Source organism: Bufo bufo, chromosome 2 (assembly GCF_905171765.1).
Source record: "Bufo bufo chromosome 2, aBufBuf1.1, whole genome shotgun sequence".
NCBI classification, from domain to species: Eukaryota; Metazoa; Chordata; class Amphibia; order Anura; family Bufonidae; genus Bufo; species Bufo bufo.
The window spans coordinates 281,969,994-281,996,929 of record NC_053390.1 but is presented as its reverse complement, the minus strand read 5'-3'; the positions used below and the strand labels follow the sequence as shown (position 1 = coordinate 281,996,929).

The 26,936-nt window shown below is 44.0% G+C and overlaps 1 protein-coding gene across 1 annotated transcript in view; it reads left to right on the top strand.

The window, feature by feature from the left end:
- Positions 1–26,936, top strand: part of USP30 (ubiquitin specific peptidase 30) — a 67,107-nt gene that overhangs the window by 19,563 nt on the left and 20,608 nt on the right. The window contains 7 exon segments of the mRNA XM_040416606.1: positions 2,108–2,211; positions 4,306–4,410; positions 12,114–12,123; positions 12,522–12,554; positions 12,694–12,764; positions 12,767–12,790; positions 18,638–18,697. Coding sequence (XP_040272540.1) covers positions 2,108–2,211; positions 4,306–4,410; positions 12,114–12,123; positions 12,522–12,554; positions 12,694–12,764; positions 12,767–12,790; positions 18,638–18,697 — 407 coding nt within the window.

The following is a 26,936-nucleotide window of genomic DNA, read 5'->3' as shown; positions in this document are numbered from 1 at the left end:
AGGCTGAAAGTGTTCATGCTGCAATTCTTATTTTGGCCACCAGGATAAGAAATGAGCAAAGTTGACTGTAAATGGCAAATATTAAATCCCTGATAAACCAAAATAAAAAAATATAATTAAGAAATTATAAAAAATATATAATAGTTTAAATCGCCCCCCTTTCCGTATAATTAAAAAATAAATACCTAAATAGCAATATATCTAAAATGGGTATCATGGGTATCACCGCGACTGAAAACGCCCGTACTATTAAAATAGAAGAAAAAATATTCCAATACGGCGAATGGCGTAACGGAAAAAAGGGTCAAAATGGCCAATTTGCCATTTTTTCATTGCTTCTCTTAGCCAAAAAAATGTGATCAAAAAGTCACACACACTCCAAAATGGTATCAATAAGAAGTACAGATTGTTCTGCAAAAATTGAGCCCCTAAACAGCTCGGTAGACATAAGTATAAAAAAGTTATGGGGGTCAGAATATGGTGATGGGAAAAAAAATTTATAATTTTTCTCAAAGCTTTACATTTATTTTTACACTATTTAGACATAAAAAACCTATTCATATGGGGTATTGTTGTAATTGTACTGACCCAGAGAATGAAGGGCATGGGTCAGTTTTGCCGTAAACGAAACGCTGTGGGAACAAAACCTGTAAACCGGTGGAGGGATTGCCTTTTGTTTTTCCAATTCCACCCCATTTGGAATTTTTTCCCGCTTCCCACTACATTTTATGCCATAATTAATGGTGCCATTATAAAGTACAACTTGTCCCGTAAAAAAATATGCCCTCATATGTGAAATATAAAAAAAGTTAAGATGGCCAATAACATCGCTGTACCGCTGCAATAACGCAGTGGTCTCAATTTGCTGTCTGCCTCAACAAAGAGGATATAATGTGTGTGAGTGTAAAACTTAGTATGATGGAACGTTACTAACTGCAAATTCATGACTTTGATACTATTTATGAACTTTTAAAAAAGAAGACGACAAATTACCAACGGAAGAGATTATAAGCTGTATTTCCGTCAGCCCCATAGAAATGAATGGGAACGGGGGCTGCACATCCTCGGTATGCTCCCATTCACTTCTATGGGGAGCCGGCTTGGTGGTGGCCGGATCGGAGTCCTTCAGCCACCACCTTGCGGGGCTCCGTTCTCGATATAGGTGCGGGTCCCAGCGGTGGGACCCGCACCTATAAGACAATGGGGGCATATCCTAACGATATGCCCCCATTGTCCATGTGAGACAACCCCTTTAATTATACTATTTATTAGTCCCACATTGGAACTTTGACATGCCAATATATGATCACTTACATAATACACTGTAGTGTTTTCAGCCTTAGGGCTCGTGTACACGAACATATTTTTGGTCAGCATCAATCCGCATTTTTTTTGCGGGATGGATGTGTACCCATTTACTTCAATGGGGCCGCAAAAGATGCTGGCAGCCCTCCGTGTGCTGTCCACATCCAGACATCTGTTCCGTCCGCAAAATTATAGAACATGTCCTATTCTTGTCTGCATTATGGGACAAGGATAGGACTGTTCTATTATGGGCCGGACATTCCTGTTCTGCAAAATGCGGAGTGCACACAGCCGGTATCTGTGTTCTGCAGATTTGCAATTTGCACACTGCAAAACAGGCTACGGTCATGCTTGATCCCTTATACTAGCAAAACTGGCAATAATTAGGGATTTTTAGACTGCCCCTTTCAGAAGGTTGTTTTGTTGGAGGACCATGCTTTAAATAAATAATAAAAAAAAAAAAATGGGGGAGATTTATCAAAACTTGAGTAAAGGAAAACTGTCCTAGTTGTCAATAGCAATCAATCAGATTCCGTTTATTTTCAAAAGGAGCCCTGAAAAATGACAGGTAAAATCTGATTGGTCGCTATGGACAACTAAGCCAGTTTTCCTTTACACCAATTTTGATAAATCTCCCCCAATGACTGATCAATCTCTGCCATGCTATGTGGCCTAGTGTAGCCTTTCATTAATGACCAAAAAAATCTGCATGAGAAGGCGCTGATTGTGACGGTAAATAGTCTACATTGGCCATTTTGGTCATCTAAAATCTCAAATATTCTATTTTTACCACTTATTGCAGCATTGTCTAATCAGGAGGCTGCAGAAGATGAGGTGTTAGATGCAAGTCCTCTTCTGGATGTCCTGAGAACATACAGGTGGCAAATTTCCTCTTTTGAAGAACAGGTTAGTAAATCTGTACTTTCTTTGTGTGATTGTTGGGCCTTTACTTCCAGGGATTGACACACCAACAACATTTATTGCCTATGCACAAGATAGGTAATAAATGTTTGATCGCTGGGTATCTGACCACTAGAATCCTCATCGATAATGAAAACTGGGGTCTCCAAGTTCCTTGTGTAAATGGAGCGGTAAGGCACACGTTTGACCACCACTTCATACACTTCTGTGGGACGACTGGTGCACTCTCTTCTGCTACAGTGTTGCGTGAAAGTTTGTTTACCCTTATTTTCTATATTTTTGCATAGATTTGACCTCAAACTACATCAGAGTTTCACTCAAGTCCTAAAAGTAGATAAAGATAACCAAATCAAACAAATAAGTAAAAAACATTAGACTTGGTTGTTTATTTATTGTGGAAAATGATCCAAAGGCACATCTGTGAGTGGCTAAAGTATGTGAACCTTTAGAATTAACATGTAATTTGAAGGTGAAAGTAGAGTCGGGCATTTTCAATCAATGGGATGACAATCAGTTGTGAGTAAGCAACCTCTTTTATTTGAAGAATCCTTGAGGGATCTATGAAAGTCTGATCTTCACAAAACATGTTTATGTAAGTGTATAATGGCACGAAGAAAGAGATTTCTGAGGACCTCAAAAGAAGAGTTGTTGATGCTTATCAGTCTGGAAAATGTTACAAATGCATCTCTTATGCAGCCTCAAAATGTTACATTTTGTGGATTTCACCAATCCACAGTCAGACAGATTATGTACAAATGGAGGATATTCAAGACCATCATTACCCTCCACGTTAGAGGTCGACTAACCATTATCACGCCAATAGCAACATCTAAGTAACTAAAGCCTTTTTTCACATTGGCTATTGTTAATGTTCATGAGTCCACCATCAGAAGAACACTGAACAACAACGGAGTGCATGGCAGGATTGCCAGTAGAAAGTTGCTACTTTTCAAAAAAATGTCTGCCCATCCTCAGTTTGCTAAAGATCACCTGTACAAGCCAGAAACGCTAGATCATCATTTATAACAAACTGTATGCACCCCTTTAAAGTAAACCTCTAGAAGTTTTTCAGAAACTAATAGTACAGGTTATTATAAGAAATTTTGTAATATATCTCATTAAAGAACTGTGGTTTCTCATGGGCTTCTCTGGCTGCTTTCTTCCTTCTTCCCTTCACTCAGCCTCTTATCTCTAATAGCAACTGTCCTCCAGCCTAACACACAAAAGTCGATGGGAGAGGAGGAGGCTTGCTACCAGCTAGTAAGTTTATTTATTACATCTTTCCGAACAGTGGTAAAACAGTTTCCTACTAGATATAGTAGAGTCAAAAGTGCTAAGTGTAGTAGAGCTAAGAAACTGCAGTTTGTGTGTCTTTCATCCAGCTGCCTCCTCCTCTCCCCTCCTCTTTCCATAGACATCAATGTTAAAAGAAGGAAAGCGCAAAAGAGCCTGATAAAAGCAGATAGTAGCCTTTTTCTTTAATAAGATATATTACAAAGTTTCTTATATTCACATGACTATTCATATATGAAAATTTGTTTTGTAATCGGAAGCACGGTTTGATGGAACATTGGTCATGCATGAACACTACAGCTCCATTCACCTAGGGTACTTGAGGACTCATGGTCGTATAACTAGTGGGGTCCCAGCAGTTGGAGTCCCAACGATCATACATTTGATCTTACATTTATTTTTATACAAACAAAACCATGACAGGCTGCCTCACACTAAGGCCTCATGCACACGACCGTTGTGTGTTTTGCGGTCCGCAAATTGTGGATCCGCAAAACACTGATGGCATCCCTGTGCGTTCCTCAATTTGCGGAACGGCACGGACAGTCATTGGTATAACTGCCTGTTCTTGTCCGCAAAACGGACAAGAATAGGACAGGTTATATTTTTTTTGCAGACCACGGAACGGAGCAACGGATGCGGACAGCACACGGCGTGCTGTCCGCATCTTTTGCGGCCCCATTGAAGTAAATGGGTCCGCATCCAAGCCGCAAAAACTGCAGCTTGGATGCGGACCTAAACAACGGTCGTGTGTATGAGGCCTAAATTTGCTTTTTAATTGTGCAGGATGCCCATGAGTTGTTTCATGTGTTGACTTCATCATTGGAAGAAGAGAAAGATCACCACCCTCAAGTAACACATCTGTTTGATGTCAGTGCCTTAGAAGTAAGTGTCATAAAACCAGTATTGTACATGTTCCATCAGTAGTAAAAGATAGTCTATTCTAGATTTATATGGCAAGGCAAGTGTATCTGGTGAATTAGTTTGCTTTTACAATATTTCTTAACATACTAGATAATTAAGTTTTGTTAATTAAACTTTATTTAATATATAGTAGGCCTGCACGATATATCGCCAAAGCAATCGTATTGCGATAATCTATTTCGATTTGGCGATTTGGCTAACCCAACAATGCTGCGATTAACTACAATGGTACACGGCCGCTGCGATGCCGCACAGCGCGGTCGGTGGGTGTATCAACAGAGGGAGGAGGGGCTGGGGGCATCTGGATTAGGAATGACAGCGGGGAACCCGATGACATGTGTACTGGGAATACTGGACATTTAAAACCGTCATTATTATCTGGGAGTGCAGCGTCTGCTTTTCCAGGCTAGAAAATTGATTGCTAAATACTGGCATAGACCCCAGGCCCCATCGAGGCCAGAATTCATAAACAGAATAATCAATATCATTCGCCTAGAAAAGGGAATATATCTTAAGGGGCAGTGCCTAGAAAACAAAATCTGGGACAAATGGGTGGACTATAGGAATGGTGCAATGTAATTGGGCCTCTCACTATGGAGTTGCCTTTTTTAGAAGGCAATATAGCGTTATGTGTACATGTGTTCATGCTTACGAATGTAAGTCATACATGAAGGGTTGATCTGATTGGGGGATTTGGTATGGTACTCAAGGATTGATGGTTATCCCTATGGATTTCAACTGAACGGTTGATGTCGTGCCCGTGTCTTCGCCTGGGGGGAAGGGGGAAGGTTGGGTTTTGAATGGGGGTTGAGGGTCTTAAGAGTGAATAGGTTATGATGGCTAACATTCTTCAATGATAAGAAAATCACATTGATATCTTGCACTGTTAGACAATATGCATAATATGTGTTACTGCTGGGATGATATATGTCAATTAACAGAGATTATGTATACCTCATACTGCAATATGTACGTGCAATGATAACTGTATTTGTATTATATTTCTACCCCCGCTCCACTGTTTGTATAATCTTATCTAACCTGTAGGCATTGTTAAGATATAATAATCATGTGTAATCCAGCTGTATTACTTACAACTAAGTTCCGTAGCAGGGAGGAGGGAAGAGGCAGGTTGGGAGGGCGGGCAGGCGTGCGTCACTCACTACGTCATGCACCTGCGCTGCCCACTTTATGAATAAAGCAGGCGGCGCGGGCATGCGACGTAGTGAGTAACGTGTCGCCCGCCCGTCCTCCCGGCCTGCCTCCTTCCTTCCTTTCTGCTACGGAACTTAGTTGTAAGTAATACAGCTGGATTACACATGATTATTATATTTAACAATGTCTACAGGTTAGATAAGATTATACAACAGTGAGCAGGCCGGTGCATTGGAACACAGGGACTGTATCACGGTCGGCGTGGCTATCACATACGTGACACAGAGGGAGGGAACGAGGAAGGCCCTGCCCAAGTGAGAGGGAAGATGGTGACCCCTGACTCACCTGGCGGCTGGCACCTGGCTGCCCTGACGTCCCTAGACGGGTTCCTCACCCGTACGCCGATCGCGTGCCTAAAGCCCTGGCTTTCCCTGAGATGAGCCCTAGGTAGTGAACAGGGCGTTGGGAACACTAGTCCGCACCACTAACTCTAAGGAAAAACACCAAGGGGAGGACAGACAACACAGACTCAACATATATTCCCAGGTGGGCGACAACAAGAGACCACAATAAGCCAAACAGGGATCCGGAGGGAAGCACACAGGAACAACAACCAGGATTAACCACGCCAGTGGGTCAGTATAGATGTCCAGGCAGGAAGCTCTATAACTGGCAACTAAAGAAGTGTGAGGGGAGAATATAAGGAGGTAGGGAGTGGCAGACAAGAAACAGCTGAGGAGGAGAAGCTACGGATCCCTGAGAGAGACAAAAAGGATAGCAAGGCAAACACAGAAAAACAATAACTAAGAAACACTGTGATCTTTAGATATAGAGCGCGCAGCCACCCGCTGCGACTTCCTGACCCCCGGGTATAACGGAGTCAGACGTGGCTCTTTGATACCCTCGTGACAGTACCCCCCCTTTCACGAGGGGCCTTCCGGACACTCAGGGACCAGGTCTCTCCTCTGACGCTGGAACCCACATTCTTTCCTCGGGACCGTAACCCTCCGATGCACCAGAAACTGAAGAGAGCGGCGGACCCGACGAGAATCAACAATTCTGGCTATTTGAAACTCCAAATTACCATCCACAATAACAGGAGGAGGTGGCAGCGGCGATGGTTCAAGAGGTGGAACATACTTCTTGAGTAACGATTTATGGAAGACGTTATGGGATCTTAAAAGTCTGAGGTAGCTCCAGGGCGAAAAGCCACAGGGTTTAATGACGGCTACTATTTTATAGGGACCAATGAACCTAGGACCCCAGTTTCCAAGAGGGAACCTTCAACTTAATATTCCTATGTAGACAACCACACATAGTCATTCACTCCTAGGTCCGGACCTGGCGACCGTTTCTTATCGGCCATGCATTTATATTTACCACTCATCTTTTTCAAGTTTAACTTCACCTTCTGCCATAACCGATGAAAGAGATGAAGAAAACCTTTCCTCTTCGGGAACCCCAGAAGACCCCCCCTCTTTGAAAGTACAAAATTGGGGATGAACACCGTATGCACCAAGGAATGGTGACTTGCCAGTGGACTCCCTGATAATGATTAATTATGGCAAACTCAGCTAACGGTAAATATGATGACCACAACTCTTGGTTTTCAGACACAAAACACCTTAAATATGTTTCTAGGTTTTGGGTTGGTACGCTCAGTCTGTCCATTTCGACTGAGGATGGAAAGCTGAGGAAAAGGACAAGTGAACCCCCAAACTGGAACAAAAAGCTTTCCAAAACTTAGAAATAAACTGGGTTCCCCGATCCGAAACCACATCGGAAGGGGACCCCCGTGAAGCTTCACGTTTTCACTGATAAACACCTGAGCGAGAGTTTTTAGCATTAGGAAGTGCGGGGTAGCGCAATAAAGTGTACCATTTTGCTAAACCTGTCTACTACTACCAAGATAACTGTTTTACCCGCCGACAACGGTAAGTCAGTGATGAAATCCATTGACAGATGTGTCCATGGCCTATTGGGGATGAAAAGTGGCAATAAAGGACCCTGCTGACGTGTATGAGAGACTTTCGCGCGTGCACAAGTAGACACGAAATCCATTACATCCTGACGCAACCTTGGCCACCAAAAACGACGAGATAAAAGCTCCAAGGTTGCTTTACTACCCGGGTGTCCAGCAGTGCCAATTATGATGTTCTTTTAAATAATTCAAGACGCAGGTTTAACGGTACAAACAATTTCTCTGAGGGCAAGAGGCCGTGGCGTCCCCCTGAGCCTCTAACACCTTTCCCTCTAGAACAGAGTGTACAGCAGAGACAACCACTCCTCTTTGTAAAATATGTACCGGATCACTAGCATTACCCCCCTCCAGGGAAACTACGAGATAACGCGTCTGCCTTGGTATTTTTTGCCCCAGGACGATAGGTGATTACAAAGTTAAATCTGGTAAAGAATAGCGACCACCTAGCTTGTCTAGGGGTGAGACGTTTAGCCGATTCTAGGTACAGAAGGTTCTTGTGATCCGTAATCACCGTGACGGGGTGGATTGCTCCCTCTAAGAAGTGACGCCACTCTTCAAGCGCCAGTTTAATCGCCAACAGTTCCCTATTTCCAACATCATAATTCTTCTCCGCAGAAGATAATTTTTTGGAAAAGAAAGCGCAAGGACGCCATTTGCCAGGAGACGGACCCTGAGACAATACAGCTCCCACTCCCACCTCTGACGCATCTACCTCGACAATAAAAGGCTGGGAGACATCAGGTTGAATTAGAACAGGTGCCGAGGTAAACCTCTCCTTTAGAGAGGAAAATGCATCTTTAGCGGCGTCAGACCATTTGGAAAAATCCGTCCCTTCCTAGTCATGTCGGTAAGGGGTTTAACGATCACTGAATAATTTTTAATGAACTTTCTATAGAAATTAGCGAAACCCAAAAACCGTTGTAGGGCTTTAAGGTTCTCAGGAAGATCCCAATCTAAAATTGCCTGGACCTTCCCAGGATCCATGCGGAAACCTGACGCAGATAATAGATATCCCAGGAACTGTAATTCCTGAACAGCGAAGACACATTTTTCAATTTTCGCATATAATTTATTCGTCCGTAGGACCTGCAGTACTTGCCTGACATGCACCTCATGTGTTTTCAGATCAGCCGAATAAATTAAGATATCATCCAGGTATATGACTACAAACCTGCCGATGAGATGACTAAAAATATCATTCACGAAATGTTGGAAGACAGCAGGGGCATTGGTCAGACCGAAAGGCATAACTAGATTTTCATAATGCCCCTCAGGGGTGTTAAAAGCTGTCTTCCACTCATCCCCTTCCCTGATACGAATCAGATTGTAGGCCCCCCTAAGATCAAGTTTGGAGAACCACTTGGCACCCGCAATCTGATTAAAAAGGTCAGGAATGAGAGGAAGAGGGTATGGGTCACGGATGGTTATCTGGTTTAACTCACGGAAATCTAAGCAAGGACGCAGGCCCCCATCTTTCTTTTTAACAAAGAAAAACCCTGCAGCCACGGGTGAAGAAGAGGGTCTGATGTGTCCCTTAGCCAGACTCTCGGAGATATAATCTTTCATGGCTTGTCTCTCGGGACCCGAAAGATTATACAACCTGGACTTGGGTAATTTTGCCCCGGGAATCAGGTTAACCGGGCAATCATAAGGACGATGAGGTGGTAGTTTCTGACAACCCTTTTCAGAAAAAACGTCCTCAAAGTCCAAAATAAATGTAGGTAGGGAAGCTATGGAGGCGATTAAGCAATTGTTATTTAAGCAATTCACTCTGCAATGCTCACTCCACTCCAATATCTCCCTGGCCTGCCAATCCACCACTGGATTGTGCACTACCAACCAGGGAAGACCCAATACCACCGGAGAGGGAAGGCCCTCCAGAACGTAACATGCAAGACACTCATTATGGTGGTCCCCTACCCGAAGGTGTAAATTACGAACAATGTGGGTGAGGTTTCTCTGAGACAGAGGAGCAGAATCTATAGCGAATACGGGAATAGGTCTCTGCAGCGTACAGAGAGACAAACCCATAGTGCGGGCAAAATGGGCATCAATCAAGTTTACCCCTGCTCCACTGTCTAGAAAAACAGAAATAGACTCCGTCTTAAACACCAAAAACAATGACCGCTGGTAACACAAATTGAGATGTTACGTATGGAGGAAACGTATACCCCCCGGCTGACATCCTCCGCACAGCCCGGGGTTAGTAGTTCCGACGGTCTTTTGTTTTTGAGAAAGGAGGGACAGACATTAATGAAATGACCCCTCCCCCCACAGAAAAAACAAGCCCCCCCCCCCTACGGCGAACCTCAGGAGGACGGAACTGAACGAGAAGTTCCGCCTAGCTGCATAGGCTCATCTAAGTCAGTACAGGCTGACTGTTGCTTGGGAGAGTGGTAACCAATTGCTCCGGAATTTTCGATCTCTCCCTAAGACGTCTATCTATTCTGATAGAGAGGGACATAACAGCATCAAGGGAAAGGGGGGGGTCTCATACAGCGCCAGTGCATCCTTAACCCTTTCAGATAACCCAGAGCAGAACTGACTCCTGAGAGCCGGGTCGTTCCACTGAGTATCCGTAGCCCCACCTACGGAACTCTGAGCAATATTCCTCTGCTGACCGATCTCCCTGTAGGAGTCTCCGTAACTACGACTCAGCCAGGGCGACTCGGTCAGGGTCATCATATATGAGACCCAAAGCCCCAAAAAAATCCCTCCACTGACCGAAGAGCCTGAGAACCAGGGGGTAACGAGAACGCCCAGGATTGCGGATCCCCCTGAAGCAGGGGAAATGACAATCCCTACCCGCTGTTCCTTCATGACCTGAGGAGTAAGGGCGCAACTAAAATATAATTTGCAGGCTTTTTTCTCAAAAAGTAAGGGCCAGTTATAATATCACGGTCGGCGTGGCATATCACATACGTGACACAGGAGGGAGGGATCGAGGAAGGCCCTGCCCAAGTGAGAGGGAAGATGGTGACCCCTGACTCACCTGGCGGCTTGTCGGTGGATGCTGGCACCTGGCTGCCCTGACGTCCCTAGACGGGTTCCTCACCCGTACGCCGATCACGTGCCTAAAGCCCTGGCTTTCCCTGAGCTGAGCCCTAGGTAGTGAACCAGGGCGATGGGAACACTAGTCCGCACCACTAACTCTAAGGGAAAACACCAAGGGGAGGACAGACAACACAGACTCAACATATATTCCCAGCGTGGGCGACAACAGGAGGACAACAATACAGCCAAACAGGGATCGGAGGGTAGCACACAGGAACAACAACCAGGATTAACCACCTCCAGTTGGGTCAGTATAGATGGTCCAGGCAGAAGCTCTATAACTGGCAACTAGAGAAGTGTGAGGGGAGAATATGAGGAGGTAGGGAGTGGCAGACAAGAAACAGCTGAGGAGGAGAAGCTCGGATCCCCTGAGAGAGACAAAAAGGTATAGCAAGGCAAACACAGAAAACAATAACTAAGAAACACACCGTGATCTTTAGATATAGAGCGCGCAGCCACCCGCTGCGACTTCCTGACCCCGGTATATAACTGAGTCAGACGGGTGCTCGTGATACCCTCGTGACAGACCTGCATCGTTCCCCGCTATCCATTCCTATCCAGATGCCGGCCCCCAGCCCCTGTATTGGGGGTCATTCACACTGCAGGGAAAACTGTTATGGGGGGGGATCTGTGGATTGGCACATAGCATAAGTTGCTATATATGTGACATCCACAGAGCCCCTCCCCCATAGCAGTTGCCATCCACAGATCCCCTCCCCCCCATAGCAGTGCCATCCACAGGTCCCCCCCATAAGCAGTGTCATCCACAGATCCCCCCCCCCCCCATAGCAGTGTCCTCCCCAGATCCCCCCCCCATAGCAGTGTCATCCACAGATCCCCCCCCCCCCCCCCATAGCAGTGTCATCCACAGATCCCCCCCCCCTCCTTAGCAGTGTCATCCACAGATCCCCCCCCCCATCCTTAGCAGTGTCAGCCACAGACCACCATTAGTTCAAAACCCACCAAAAGCACACCTTTTTGGTTCAAAATATTTTTTTTGCTTATTTTCCTCCTCAAAAACCTAGATGCGTTTTATGGGCAGGTGCGTCTTATAGGGCAAAAAATACGGTATATTACCTCATATTGCTGCTGCTGACTATGGTGCTCTTTAAAAAGTTCCTGTTTGTTCAGTGTTCGGAAAATCTTATTTTAATGAACACGTTCTTATTTCGATTTATTTATCTGTTTCTGTTCTGTGCAGTGCTATTAGGAAAAATGGGAAGTTTTGTATTTTGTACTTTTGCAGTAAGGGTACTTTCACACTTTGCGGCAGGACGGATTCGACAGGCTGTTCACCATGTCGGATCCGTCCTTCCGCTATTTCGTCGAGACCGCCGCTCCGTCCCCGTTGACTATAATGGGGGCGGAGCTCCGGCGCAGCACGGCAGTGCGCGGCGGAAAGCCGCCGGACTAAAAAGTCGGACATGCAGGACTTTTTAGTCCGGCGGCTTTCGCCGTGCACCGCCGTGCTGCGCCGGAGCTCCGCCCCCGTCCCCATTATAGTCAATGGGGACCAAGCGGCGGCACGGCGAAATAGCGGAAGGACGGATCCGACATGGTGAACAGCCTGTCGGATCCGTCCTGCCGCAAGTGTGAAAGTAGCCTAATGCAAATATGTTATTTACTTTAGTAAAAGATGTTTTATTTTGAAAAAACACTGTGCATTTCAGTTCTTGAGTTGAGCATAACTACATTTCAGCATTATCAGTAATTTGTGTGTGCTTTTGCCGTGAAAATCCAAGCAAATAGACCTCTAACACAATTCCCTTTTAAATATTGCATTGCATATCGTTATCGCAATTTTTAGGGCCATAATCGCAATCGCACAAAATTTCCCATATCGTGCAGCCCTAATATAATAGCTTATTTTTATTTACAGCTTCCTCAGAGCACTGACGGCAAATTCACTGCAGGACCCAAGGTACGTTCTGCTAGACCTCTGCTACACAAATTATATTTGTTCATTATATAAAGGATGTGGATCTTTAGTGTCTCTCTAATCACTGAATAATAATAAAGAAAAAAAGTAGCAAGGCTAAAGTAATTGGTCTCCTATTTAGGCATGTTAAACCCCATTCCCCGGCAGTGGAAATCTCATCACCCTTTTCATGGAAGACTAACCAGTAACATTGATATGCTAAACACTGCCAGCACCAGGTAAGAACCTTCTCCCATATGTCTTCATTATTTGCAAGCTGATAGTTTTCAAAACCCTCATTAAAAGCTTTAGGGGTATTCTCATCTTATATGGCATTTCCCTAGAGGTCCTTCTTGTGGGACCTCCACCGATTCTGTGGATGAATGGGCTGCATTGCACTTGAATGGGGTCGTGATGTAATTCCCAGTTCGTCTGGTTGACCAGAAGCACCACTTTGCAGGAAAGATCAGTAAAGGGAGACAAAACTAAATCTGTGCGGCGGTCCCTTCATTCTCAGGATTGGTCAGGGCACCAAATGGAAGACCCCCACCGATCTTAAAGTTTTGTCATATGCCAGCGATTTGCCATTATGTTATAAGATGGGAATAGCTAATTAAGCCGCATACAATGTCTGTTATTCCTTTTGAGCAAAAGGAAATGTGATTTGCAAAAACGTGGAGTATATGTCACGCTCTAGTGTGGGAGGGAAACCCCCACACCGAACATAGGAGGGAAAGGGAAAAGGAAATAAGGCCTGAAAACTAGGGACGGAAGATGGACACCTCCTAGTGAAAACCCTAATCAAAGCCCTGACTGACTACCAGTATGAAAAGACCCCAGAGGTAGGTGAGTTCATACACAGGAGTACCTAAAGTCCTATTTAACCATAACAGGACCCTGGTACTAATGACAGGAATGAGACATCCTGTTCCTCCAAAAGGAAGGATGAACGGGAGTCTCCCTAAGGCTAATACAAAACAGCAAGGAATGCAGCACACAGAAAAGCCAGAATACAAAGGGAAAGGTAACACTTAACTTCCAAGAAGCTATGTCAGCACCAGGAACTCAGCCGAAAATCCAAACATCAGCTATCCACAGGTTCAACTGAGGCTATAAACCGCCACAGCATTGTGGGACGAGAACAACTATAAATAGGCAAAGTTAAATAACCACAATTGCAAACACCTGGAGGTTTAGGGTGTGGCCAGCTACCAGAAAAACCCAGACACCACTGATCCACAAGGTAAACATGTCAAATCAAACACACGTGTTGCCAGTCTCAAAGATCTCCTGCCGCTCACTGTCGCAGGGACATCCGCATGTCTCGGTAGTCTGTGACAGTACCCCCCCTTCTACGAATGACCTCCGGGCTCCAGGACCGACCTTTTCCGGGTGAGACCTGTGAAAGCTTTCACAAACGACTGGCATTACGTCAGATGCCGGCACCCACATCATCTCCTCAGGTCCATAAACCAATTTAAGTGAACAAGATACGGAAGAGATCTATGGAGAGCTTGAGAGTCAATTATTTTGGCGATCTGGAATTTGAAAACTACCGTCCACCATGAAAGGAGCGGGTGGCAAGGAAGACCGCTCCAAAGGTTCAACATATCTGTTCAACAAATATTTATGAAACACATTATGTATTTTCAGAACCTGAGGAAGTTCAAGGCGAAAAGCTACAGGATTAATAATGGCCCGTGATCTTATATGGACCAATAAATCTTGGACCCCAACTTCCAAAGAAGGTACCTTGAACCTAATGTTTCTTGTGGACAGCCACACGAATCACCCACTCTTAGGACCATTCATACTTTTCCTGTCAGCCACACTTTTATACTTGTTGCCCATATTCATCAAGTTATTTAGAATTTTCCACCATATAGATGATAATGATAACGAAAAATGTTCTCCTTGGGAATACGGAAGTATCTGAACCAGAAAAAGTGCCCAAACTGTGGGTGAAACCCCATATGCCCCAAAAAACAGCGACTTGCCAGTAGACTCCTGTCTACGCTTATTTATGGCAAACTCTGCAAAGACAAAAACGAGGATCACTCCTCCTGGTTCTCAGAGACAAAACATCTTAAGTAAGTTTCCAGGCTCTGATTAGTGCGCTCAGTCTGACTGAGGATGAAAAGTCGAAGAAAAAGACAGTTGTACCCCAAGCCAAGTACCAGAACGCCCCTTCCAGAATCTGAACATAAACTGAGTCCCACGATCCGAAACCACGTTAGAGGAATGCCATGGAGTTTCACAATGTTATCAACAAACACTTGAGCAAGTGTTTTAGCTTAGATAGGCCAGACAACGCTATAAAGTGCACCATTTTACTAAAACGATCAACTGTCTTTCCTAACAATTAGGCAGATCAGTGATGAAATCATAGATATAAGAGTCCATGGTCTGGATGGGATAGGCAACGGAATTTGAGATCGGAAGGCTCAGTATGTATCACCTTAACACGTTGCACAGACACTACAGGCTGACACATAGTCCTCAACACACTTACGCAATCCCGGCACCAGAATCTACGGAGAGATGAGGTTGGCAGTAGATCTGCTCCCAGGGTTGTCCCGTAAGCACCGTACAGTGATGTTCCTCAAACACTTGTAACGCAATTCTGATGGCACAAACAATTTCCCAGAGGGCAAGAATCTGGTGCGTCTCCCTGGGCCCTCTAACACCTTCACCTCTAGGTCAGGGTTATAGAGCGGATATCACCACCCTTGATTTTCAAAATCACCACCTCCAGGAAAACTACGTGACAAAGCGTTTGCCCTTGACGTTCTTAACCCCCAGGATGATAAGTGACCGTGGAAATCTGAATCTGGTGAGAAACAAAGACCATCCTGGCCTGCCTCGGGTTTAGTTTAGCCTACTCCAGGTAAGCCAGGTTTTTGTGATCTGTGAAGACTGTGATTGGAATGAATCGGTCCTTCCAACTAATGATGCCATCCTCAAAAGCCAACTTAATAGCCTGTAACTCTCTGTTACCCACATCGTACATTTTCTCTCTGCAGGAAGAGTTTATTTTTTTGAGAAAAAGGCATATGGACACCATTTACCAGGTGACTGGGCCTGTCATAAAACTGATCCTACTCCCACCTCAGACGCATCCACTTCCACAATGAAAGGTTGTGATACATCCGGCTGCACCAATATAGGGGCAGAAGAGAAGCATTCCTTAACCGCAGAAAAAGCTTGCAACGCCGAATCAGACCAAACTGAGACATCTGTCCCTTTCTTAGTCAGTTAAGTGTTTCACCTCATGTCGAATAGTTCTGAATTCATTTTCAGTAATAATTGGTGAACCCCAAAAGCCGCATAAGAGCCTTTAGATTTTCGGGTTGATCCCAGTCCAATACAGCACGGACTTTCTCGGATCCATTCGAAAAACCGAAGACGACAACCGGGTATCACAAAAATTGCACCTCGTGTAAATCAAAATCACACTAATCTAATTTTGCATACAATTTATTATCCCTTAGGATCTGCAAACACCTGTCTAACGTGATCCTGATGTACTCTCCCACATCTGGCGAGGAATAAATTAGTATGTCACTCCAACTACACGACTACAAAACCTCCCAACCAGGTGTTTAAAAATGTTATTTACAAAATGCTGGAAAATTGCAGGAGCATTGGTCAACCCAAAAGGCATGACCTGGTTCTCAAAGTGACCTCAGGAGTATTGAAAGCCATCTTCTTATTCATCCCCTTCCTTGATCCTGAACCAGATTATATGCCCCCCTTAAGTCCACCTGGAGACACCTTGGCACCAACAATCTGGTTAAACAAATCAAGAATCAAAGGAAGGGGGTAAGGATCACGGACAGTAATCCGATTGAGTTCACGGAAATCCAGATATGGCCAAAGACCTCCGTCTTTTCTTTTTTTTTTTTTTTTTTTTTTTTTTAACAAAAAACGCTGCCACTGGAGATTTGGAAGGTCTTATGTGTCCTTTAGCCAAACTCTCGCTAATATACTCTCTCATAGCCAATCTTTCAGGTCCAGAGAGGTTATGCAACTTAAAGGGGTTCTGCACTTTGTTTAAACTGATGATCTATCCTCTGGATAGATCATCAGCATCTGATCGGCGGGGGTCCGACACCCGGGACCCCCGCCGATCAGCTGTTTGAGAAGGCAGCGGCGCTCCAGCAGCGCCGCGGCCTTGTCACTGTTTACCGCTGGCCGTGTGACGTCACGACTTGTATCAACTGGCCTGGGCGGGGCTAAGCTCCATTCACGCGCCCAGGCATTGATACAAGTCGTGACGTCACTGGGCCAGCGGTGAACAGTGAGAGGACCACGGCGCTCCTGGAGCGCTGCTGCCTTCTGAAACAGCTGATCGGCGGGGGTCCCGGGTGTCGGACCCCCGCCGATCAGATGCTGATGATCTATCCAGAGGATAGATCATCAGTTTAAACAAAGTGCAGAACCCCTTTAACTTTGGAATAAGGTTGATGGGACAATCATATTTCCCGATGTGGGGGTAAATCCTTGCATCCACTCTCAGAAAATACGTCGGCAAAATCAGATAAAAATGAAGGCAATGTCTTAGTAGTTAAAACAGAAAAAGATGTATTAAGACAACTTGTCAACGTAATAATCACCCCAATCCGGAATCTGTCTAGCTCTGCAGATTAGATTGTGCTTGCTCAACCACGGCCCCAAAACCAAAACCACCGGAGCAGGGAGACCCTCCAACACAAAATAAAAGATAAATTCCTGATGAAAGTCACCCTTCCTATTGTGATATCATTGCACACACTTGCCATAAAACTTCTGAGCTAGAGGTGCAGAATCAATAGCAAAAATGGAAATATTTTTCTCTAATGCACTCCGGTGACAACCCGTGCATATGGACGAACTACGCATCAATCGGGTTCACTCCTCCCCCGCTGTCAATAAACACCCTCAATCCCCACAGTTTTTTACTTTAGCGCACCTCAGCATTCAGGAGAAATCGGGGTACTACCAGTCAAAGACAAATGCACATTTTCTGACTTACCCCTCCAAGAGTCAGATGGGAATTAAACATTTTTTTATTTTTTTTTTACGCTGAATGTATGGACATACTCCAATAAAATGTCCCTCCCGTCCGCAGAAAAAACAGACTCCCTTCTTACGACCAGTATGCTTAAAAGCGGATCCAGGAGTAGTTCCCCTTAACTACATGGGTTCGTCCCCAGGACCTAGACTAGAGTATCTTCACCCAAAGTGTCAGATGAGGACAATACATCATGTGATAGTACGTCCTGAAGAGTGGGGACCCTAGATCTTTCTCTCAGGCGTCTATCAATGCGTATGGCAAGAGACATAGCAGCCTCCAAGGACACAGTTTCCGTGACGTCACTGGCACTGATGTGCGGGCTTTAGCGCTACCCCTAGCCAGTTAAAACGGGTTAGGGCAGCGCTAAAAGCCCGCCCATCAGAAACGGTGACGTCACCGAACACACTGCTGGGTGGAGCCCTTGCCCCGCACGATCCAGCGCAGGGCAAGGGAGAACATTGGAGCATGCTCTGATGCAAACATCAGGGGGGCTGCCTGGGTGAAAATACGGTTATGTCCGGGTTAAGCTTTTACCCCGGACAACCCCTTTAACTTCCAAGAAGCTATGGCAGCACCAGGAACTCAGCCAAGATCCAAACGCCAGCTATTCACAGGTCCAACTGAAGCTATAACCACACAGCATTGTGGGAGAGACAACTAAAAATAGACCAAATTAAATGACCACAATTGCAACACCTGGAGAGGTTAAGGGTGTGGCAAGTACCAGAAACAACCCAGACACCTACTGATTCACAAGATAAACATGTCAAACCAAACTTCATGTTGCCAGTCTCAAAGATCTCCTGCTGCTCACTGTCGCGGGGACGTCCGTGACAGTATGTGAATGCAAATCACATGATTTTATACCCTCCCATCTTTTAACCCTTTGTGTTTTACATGCTCCCATCTTCAAACCTTTGTGATTGAGAGAGATGGGAGTTTGTGGGCATATGATATATGTCATGTTTCTATTAACTCTGAACAGCAAACATTTTTGTGACCTTTTTATGTAATATCTCTTTTCTTTTAGAGCCCGATGAGATATGACACATTTGACAGCCTGTCCTTAAGTATCCCTTCTGCTTCTTGGGTATGTATTTTTTGACAGTGGATGACATAAACAGTTCCCAAGTTGTTGCCTCTTCTTGTAATATATACATAGAAAAACCTATTTTAATAAAATATAGTACTGAAGAATTTCTTATCCTAAAAACAATATTTGCTAAACTTTAGAAACCAGTGTCAGGCAGCTAGTGCCTAGGCGAATAAGATAAGATGAGGGGACATCCACTACATATATAGGAAAGAAGGTTCCCACACTAACATAGAAGGATTCTTTACTGTAAGAGCAGTGAGACTATGGAACGCTCTGCCAGAGGAGGTTGTGATGGGGAACTCACTAAAAGGGGGTCTGGATGTATTTCTGGAGTGTAACAATATTACAGGCTATAGTTATTAGAGATAGGTCGTTGATCCAGGGAATTATTCTGATTGCCTTATTAGAGTTGAGAAGTAATTTTTTCCCCCCAAAATGCGGAAAATTGGCTTCTGCCTTATGTATTTTTGCAGGATAACAGGCTGAACTGGATGGACGTATGTCTGGTTTCAGCCTTATAAACTATGTTACTATGTATGTATGCTAGAATATCAGATATTCTAGATAGTCAATGATCAATGAAAAGTAAATGAACACTCATTTAAAGAGCAGAAGTCCACTAATAATACATACTTCCCTATAAAAATAACGAAGGATGTAAATTAATTTCGTTATTACCACATCTTCTGGAATTATTGGATTAAGCCTGCCAGTGTGTTAGGATTGTTGAGCCTACATGCTGCTGCTACAGCTAAAAAATCTGTTTGGATCCAAAGAAACAGAAGGTACGACAGGATCTTTTTACCGTGTCCAGGCTATAACTGGCGGTGATGTGATTGTGAAATTTGTTTTGTAGCAATTGGTACTGTTTAACCCGTTCGCTACCAGCGCCATACATATACGGCGCTGGAGCGAAGTGCAGACATGGCGCCCCCTGTGCAGCGGGTGTCATGGCCGGCGGGTCTCCGCTGTTTCAAACAGCAGAGACCCGCAGCTAATAACTGTGACTGGCAATAATGCCGATTGTGGTCATTAAAGCCTTTAAATGCCATGATGAAGTAAGATCACGGCATCGAAAGAGTGAAAAACCTGGAAGCGCTTCTTACCGGCATCCTCTGCGGCCAATGGGGATGCCGGTAATTGGTTTCAATACGCTGGGTCTCTCTGAAGAGGTGGCAGGCCAACATAAGAAATTAGCAATTCTGTACAAATCATGTGTTTAAAAGACTCATTAGGGTTCAGAATAAAAAAAATATAAAAAAGGGTTTTGTAGGCTCAAATACAAGCTTCAAAATCATAAAAAAAAAAATGTTAAGGGTACTTTCACACTAGCGTTTTTCTTTTCCGGCGCTGAGTTCCGTCCTAGGGGCTCAAATCCGGAAAAGAACTGATCAGTTTCATCCCCATGCATTCTGAATGGAGAGTAATCCGTTCAGGATGCATCATGATGTCTTCAGTTTCATTCTTTTTGACTGATCAGGCTTTTCAGAAAACCGTAGCATGTTGTATTTTTACCTCCGGCCAAAAATCCGGAACACTTTGACTGAACGCCGGATCCGGCCTTTTTCCCATTGACTTGCATTAAAGCCGGATCCGGCGCCGTGTGTTCCGTCAAACCGGATCCGGCTTTTGCATGTTAAACCCGAAAAATGTGAAAAAAAAGTTAGTCCATAAATGGCGGATCCGTTTTTTCCAATGCATTTTTTCATTGTGATCAAAATCCTGATCAGGATTCAAATGTAATCCATTTTCACATGTTTTTCCGGATCCCGGTGACTGAATTGAACGCCGGATTCAAACAACGCTAGTGTGAAAGTAGCCTAAAAGAATATTTTTAAAAATCACCCCCCTGACTGTAGAATAAAAAAAAAAAAAAGCATAAATAACAGAAAATATAAGCATCATGTGAATCACTGCGTACAAAAACGCCCTTACTATTAAAATATTTTTCCAATACCGCAAATGTTGTAACGGGACAAAAAGGGTAAAAATGGCCAATTTGCCCTTTTTTCATTGCTTCACTTACCCACAAAAAGTCACACACACTCTGAAGTTGTATCAATAAAAACTACAGATTCTCCCACACAACTCAGTAGATAGAACTATAAAAAAAAAAGTAATGGGTGTTAGAATATTGTGATGTAAAAAACTTTTTCAAAGTTTACATTTAGATATTTAGACATAAAAACCTATAAATATGTGGCATCGTTGTTAAACTGACTCAGAGAATGAAGGGCATGGGTCAGTTTTGCCACAAAGGGACCGCCGTTGGGAACAAACCCCGTGAAACAGTGGAGGAATTGCAGTTTTTTTTACAGTTCCACCCCATTTGGAATTTTTTCCCCGCTTCCCACTACATTGTGGCAATAGAAAGTACAACTTGTCCCACAAAAAATAAGCCCTCATACAACTATGTGAACGGAAAAATAAAAAAGTTATGGCTCAAGGAAGATGGGGAAGAAAAATGAAACGAAAGAACCTCCGGTATTCAGGTTAAAGGGAATCTGTCACCACAAAATGCAGTGCAATCTGCATTCAGCATGTCATAAAGCAGGAGGAACTGAGCAGATTGATATATATTTTTTGTGGGAAAATATTTAGGAAAACTTGTAATTTATACATTTATATCAGTTTTTTCTAACTGTTTTTTCTATCTTTACTGTTGATGACCTATCCTCAATAGTAGATCAACAATATCAGATCGTCAGGGGCCCGACATTCACTGGTCCTGCCGATCATCTTTTTGAAGAGAAAGCAGCGCTCATCTGTTTACCTGCCCACTGTCGCACCGCTCGGACCCCCGCCGATCTGCTCAGTAGCAAAAAGTAGATAACCCCTTTAAGACCACCCCCGTAAACCGTACTCGGTGATATAAATTACAAGTTTTACTGAATGTTTTCCCACAAAACTATATATCAATCTAAAGAGGTGGTCTGTTAGCAGATGTTAACACAATAGCCGATAGGTTTCGGGAATTTTACCATTATTTGTATATTTTTAAATCTGACTACTCTAGAGGAACTGCATAACTATTTGAGAGAAATATCCTTTCCCGCTCTAAGGCCTCATTCACAGGAACTTAAGCAATTTGTGGCTGTGGTGCGGACTGTAAATTGCGGTCGGCAATGCATGGGCATCGGCAGTGTTGACCCATTGACTTGAATGGGTCTGCGATCTGCAATATATGACAGAAGATAGGACATGTCCTATGTTTTGCAGTGCGGAGGCACGGACCCAAAAGCCCATGGAAGCGCTTCCGTTGGCTTCCGATCCATGACTCCGTTCAGTATCTTGCGGATTGCGGACCCATTCAAGTCAATCTGTGATACGGAATGCACATGGCAAGTGCCTGTATAATACTGACCCCCGTTTGTGGTCTGCAATACGGGGATGGACGGCTTTAAGGTTGTGTGAATGAGGTCTAAGTGTGGAGAACATAATCCTTTTAGAGAAAGACATTACGCTGGATGATGTAAATTATGCAATAAAGGGTTTGGCACAACGGGAATCACCTGGGTCTGATGGCATCCCTTAGAAGTCTACAGTAAATATGTAGAGATACTGGGATTATTACAGATTTACCAAACCGCTATGTATGTCGACCATTTACTAGACTCCCTATATGAGATCACGATTGTAGTCCTTTTAAAACCAAACAATGACCCTCTGAAGTGTTTATCTTATATTCCCATTTCTTTGGTAAACATTGACTATATAGTATCTTATTTTTCGCTTTATAAGACACACCTGATAAGACGCACCCGAGGTTTTAGGAGGAAAATAAGAAAAAAATATTTTTCATCAGGCCTCATATCAGATCTTCAGATCAGACCCCCATAAATATCAGGACATCAGATCAGACCCCCATATCAAGCCTCCATGTCAGACCTGCATCAGACCTCAGATCAGCCCTCATTGTCAGACCCCCCCCCAATCAGACCTCGATCAGCCCTCAATGTCAGACCCCCCAATTAGAGTTCTTTACCAGAACAATCAGACCTCAGATCAGAATAAAATAAAAAACTCCTCTTACATCTCCTGCGCCGCTACTCCTCTCCATCTCCCGCAGCAGTCGTGCTCTCATGTCTTCTCCGGCCCTGACTGCGTGCAGTGTCAGGTTATAGTGCGCTCACTATGCCCTGACACTGTATGGGGTTAGGACAGTGCAGCGCTGGCCCCAGGGAGGGCGAGTGCTGGAAGTGCTCGTAGCGCTTCACTCCCCGCTCCCGGCACCTAATGCGTACTTGTGAGCCCTTCCATAATGGAAGCGCTTACTAGTATTCGCTTTATAAGACACACAGTCATTTTGCCCCCACATTTGGGAGACAAAAAGTGTATCTTATAAAGCGAAATCAAGCTATAACGACAGTTATACAGGAGCACCAATCGGGCTTCATTCCTGAACAACCAACTTGAATGAACATTCGAAGAGTCCAGGCAGTAGTTTGAGTTGAGTCACTTGAGATCGTCCTTGTTTACAGGAACTTACCTAACTCTTCTGAGACAATATCTAAATGTCACTGTGGTGGAAGAAGGTGTGGAGGGCAGCGAGGCTGTTGAGTCAGGATTTACTGAGTGCTACTCCTCTGTTGGACAGTTTGCCAACTTCTAACGGAGCAGAAAAAGGGAAATCAAGACTGGTGGTGTGAAAGAGCCCTTGGAGCAATGTTTAGATGTCACACAGAGTGTGGATTACAACAAAATACATTTCAAGCTCTTACCATAGATGTGCTTGGTTTCTATTGCGTCCTGTGTCTAAAACCACAGCTTCCTTTATCGTAGGCTGTTTTTTTCCAGTCTTAAAGGGGTTGTCTCACTTCAGCAAAGGCATTTATCGTGTGGACAAAGTTAATACAAGGCACTTACTAATGTATTGTGATTGTCCATATTGCTTCCTTTGCTGGCTGGATTCATTTTTTCATCACATACACTGCTCGTTTCCATGGTTTACGACCACCCTGCAATCCAGCAGTGGTGGTCGAGCTTGCACACTATAGGAAAAAGCACTGGACTATTTGGTGTAGGTTAGTGCTTTTTCCTATAGTGTGCAAGCACTACCACCACTGATAGATTGCAGGGTGGTCGTAACAATGGAAATGAGCCGTGTATAATGTGATGAAAAAATGAAAGAAGCTAGCAAAGGAAGTACGGTAATATTGGACAATCACAATACATTGGTAAGTGTCTTGTATTAACTTCCTCTACATAATAAATGCTATTTGCTGAAGTGAGACAACCCCTTTAACTTCAGTAGGGATATATGGAATCCAGAATAAAGGCATGTAAAAGCCAGAAGCTTTTTTTTTTATATTAATAAACTATCTCCCCCTCTATGTTTTTCATTTTGGTATTATAAGGTCCTTTTCCTAGAAACAGTTCATCACAATCGTGACAACACAAACAAATGTACATAATGTAATCATCTTTATCTTGCCACTCAAAACGCATTAGTTAGATGTGCTGTCCCATGAAAAATATTCAGCAATTTTAAAACCAGCATATGAAAGTATTTGTAATTGCATGTAATTAAAAATTTAGCATAGCCATATTATACTATAGTATAGTATATTCAACAAAATGTGTCTGTATAGTGCCACCTGCTGTTTGTTCTTTTCCCTATTTCTCTGTCCACCTCAATGAGGTGTATGCACATGCTCAGTTCCATCCTTTATCTGCCACAGCTGTATCTTCTGTTAGCTGTGACAGTTATGGGAGAGAGCTGCAGAGGAAAGGACATGCCTCCTGATCTGTGATAGGGAGAGAGCTGCAGCAGAAAGGACACTGCCCCTTAGCTATGATAGAGTGAGAACTGCCAAGGAAAGGACATGTCCCCTGAGCTGGTAGCTTAAAGTATATCTAGCAGAGCAACTGGAGCAATGAATGAGGAGATCTCTGGATCCATGTGAGGTACAGGGCTGGTTCTAGGTTTGTTAGAAAGAGGTTGTCATGTACTGTATGTTTCATTTACGTAATAATGGGTTAACCCTTTAAACAGTTGCAGCATACTTTAAAGGGTTTCTGTCATCAGAAAAATCATTATGTAGCTGACTGACATTCGCGATGTGCTAATATCAGCAGAACATAACTGTATGACTTATGACTTATATCTCCCTGCCTGCCGCTGTTCACGCTAAATAATGACTTTTATAATATACAAATGAGTCTCTAGGTGCTAGTGGGGCGTTGCTGCAGCACCTAGAGGCACGCCCTTGTAAAGGTGATTGACATCCTCAGTCTCCTCCGTGCCCCGCAAATCCCGCACCTGTGCTGTCCATTTTAGTATTAGGCGCAGGCGCAGTGAGTGAAGGAAGGCAGCAGGCGAGAGTACTTCACTCACTGCGCCTCCGCCTAATACTAAAGTGGACGGCGCAGGCGCAGGATTTGCATGGAGGAGACCGAGGATGTCAATCACCTTTACAAGGGCGTGCCAAACGGTGAGAGGACGGAGCCTCTAGATGCTGCAGCAACGCCCCACTAGCACCTAGAGGCTCATTTGCATATTATAAAAGTCATTATTTAGCACGAATGGCGGCAGGCAGGGAGATATAAATCATACAGTTACTGCTGACATTAGACAGCTACAATGGATATAAAAAGTCTACACACCCCTGTTTAAAATGTCAGGTTTCTGTGCTGTAAAAAAATGAGAAAAAGATAAATAATTTCAGAACTTTTCCAAACCTTTAATGTGACCTATAAACTGTACCACTCAATTGAAAAACAAACTGAAATCTTTTAGGTGGAGGGGAGAAAACAAACAAAACTAAAATAATGTGGTTGCATAAGTGTGCACACCCTCTTATAACTGGGGATGTAGCTGTGTTCAGAATTAAGCAATCACATTCAAAATCATGTTAAATAGGAGTCAGCATACACCTGCCATCATTTAAAGTGCCTCTGATTAACCCCAAATAAAGTTCAGCTATTCTAGTTGGTCTTTCCTGAAATTTTCTTAGTCGCATCCCACAGCAAAAGCCATGGTCCACAGAGAGCTTCCAAAGCATCAGAGGGATCTCATTGTTAGACGGTATCAGTCAGGAGAAGGGTACAAAAGAATTTCCAAGGCATTAGATATACCATGGAACACAGTGAAGACAGTCATCATCAAGGGGAGAAAATATGGCACAACAGGACGTCCCTCCAAAATTGATGAAAAGACGAGAAGAATACTGGTCTGGGAGGCTACCGAGAGGCCTACAGCAACATTAAGGCTAAATGCACACGATCAGGATTGCGTGCGTATTTTCCGCGCGGATTTGCGTGCGGAAAATCCGCACTGTAGGACATGTACATTTTATTCTATGAGAATTTGAAATTCTCAGTGCACACGATGCAGATTTTTTTCCACGCGGATTTTGACCTGCGGTGCGGATTTAAAAATTAGGAAAATCCGCACCAAATCCGCATGCAAATCTGCACGAATTGATGCGGATTGACCGCACAGATTGCCTGCGAACACCTGCGGATTTCAGTGCGGATGCTCCGCACATGAATCCTGAATGTGTGCATGTACCCTAAAGGAGCTGCAATAATATCTGGCAAGTACTGGCTGTGTGGTACATGTGACAACAATCTCCTGTATTCTTCATATGTCTGGGCTATGGGTAGAGTGCCAAGACAAAAGCCTTTTCTTACGAAGAAAAACATTCAAGCCAGGCTACATTTTGCAAAAACACATCTGAAGTTTCCCAAAAGCATGTGGGAAAAGGTGTTCTGGTCTGATGAAACCAAGGTTGAACTTTTTGGCCATAATTCCAAAAGATATGTTTGGCCCAAAAACAACACTCACATCACCAAAAGAACACCATACCCACAGTGAAGCATGGTGGTGGCAGCATCATGCTTTGGGGCTGTTTTTCTTCAGCTGGAACTGGGGCCTTAGTTAAGCTAGAGGGAATTATGAACAGTTCCAAATGCCAGTCAATATTGGCACAAAACCTTCAGGCTTCTACTAGAAAGCTGAACATGAAGAGGATTTTCATCTTTCAGCATGACAACGACCCAAAGCATACATCCAAATCAACAAAAGAATGGCTTTACCAGAAGAAGACTAAAGTTTTTGAAAAAGGCCCAGACCTGAATCCGATTGAAAATCTGTGGGGTGATCTGAAGAGGGCTGTGCACAGGAGATGCCCTCGCAATCTGACAGATTTGGAGTGTTTTTGCAAAGAAGAGTGGGCAAATCTTGCCAAGTCAAAATGTGCCATGCTGATAGACTCATACCCAAAAAGAC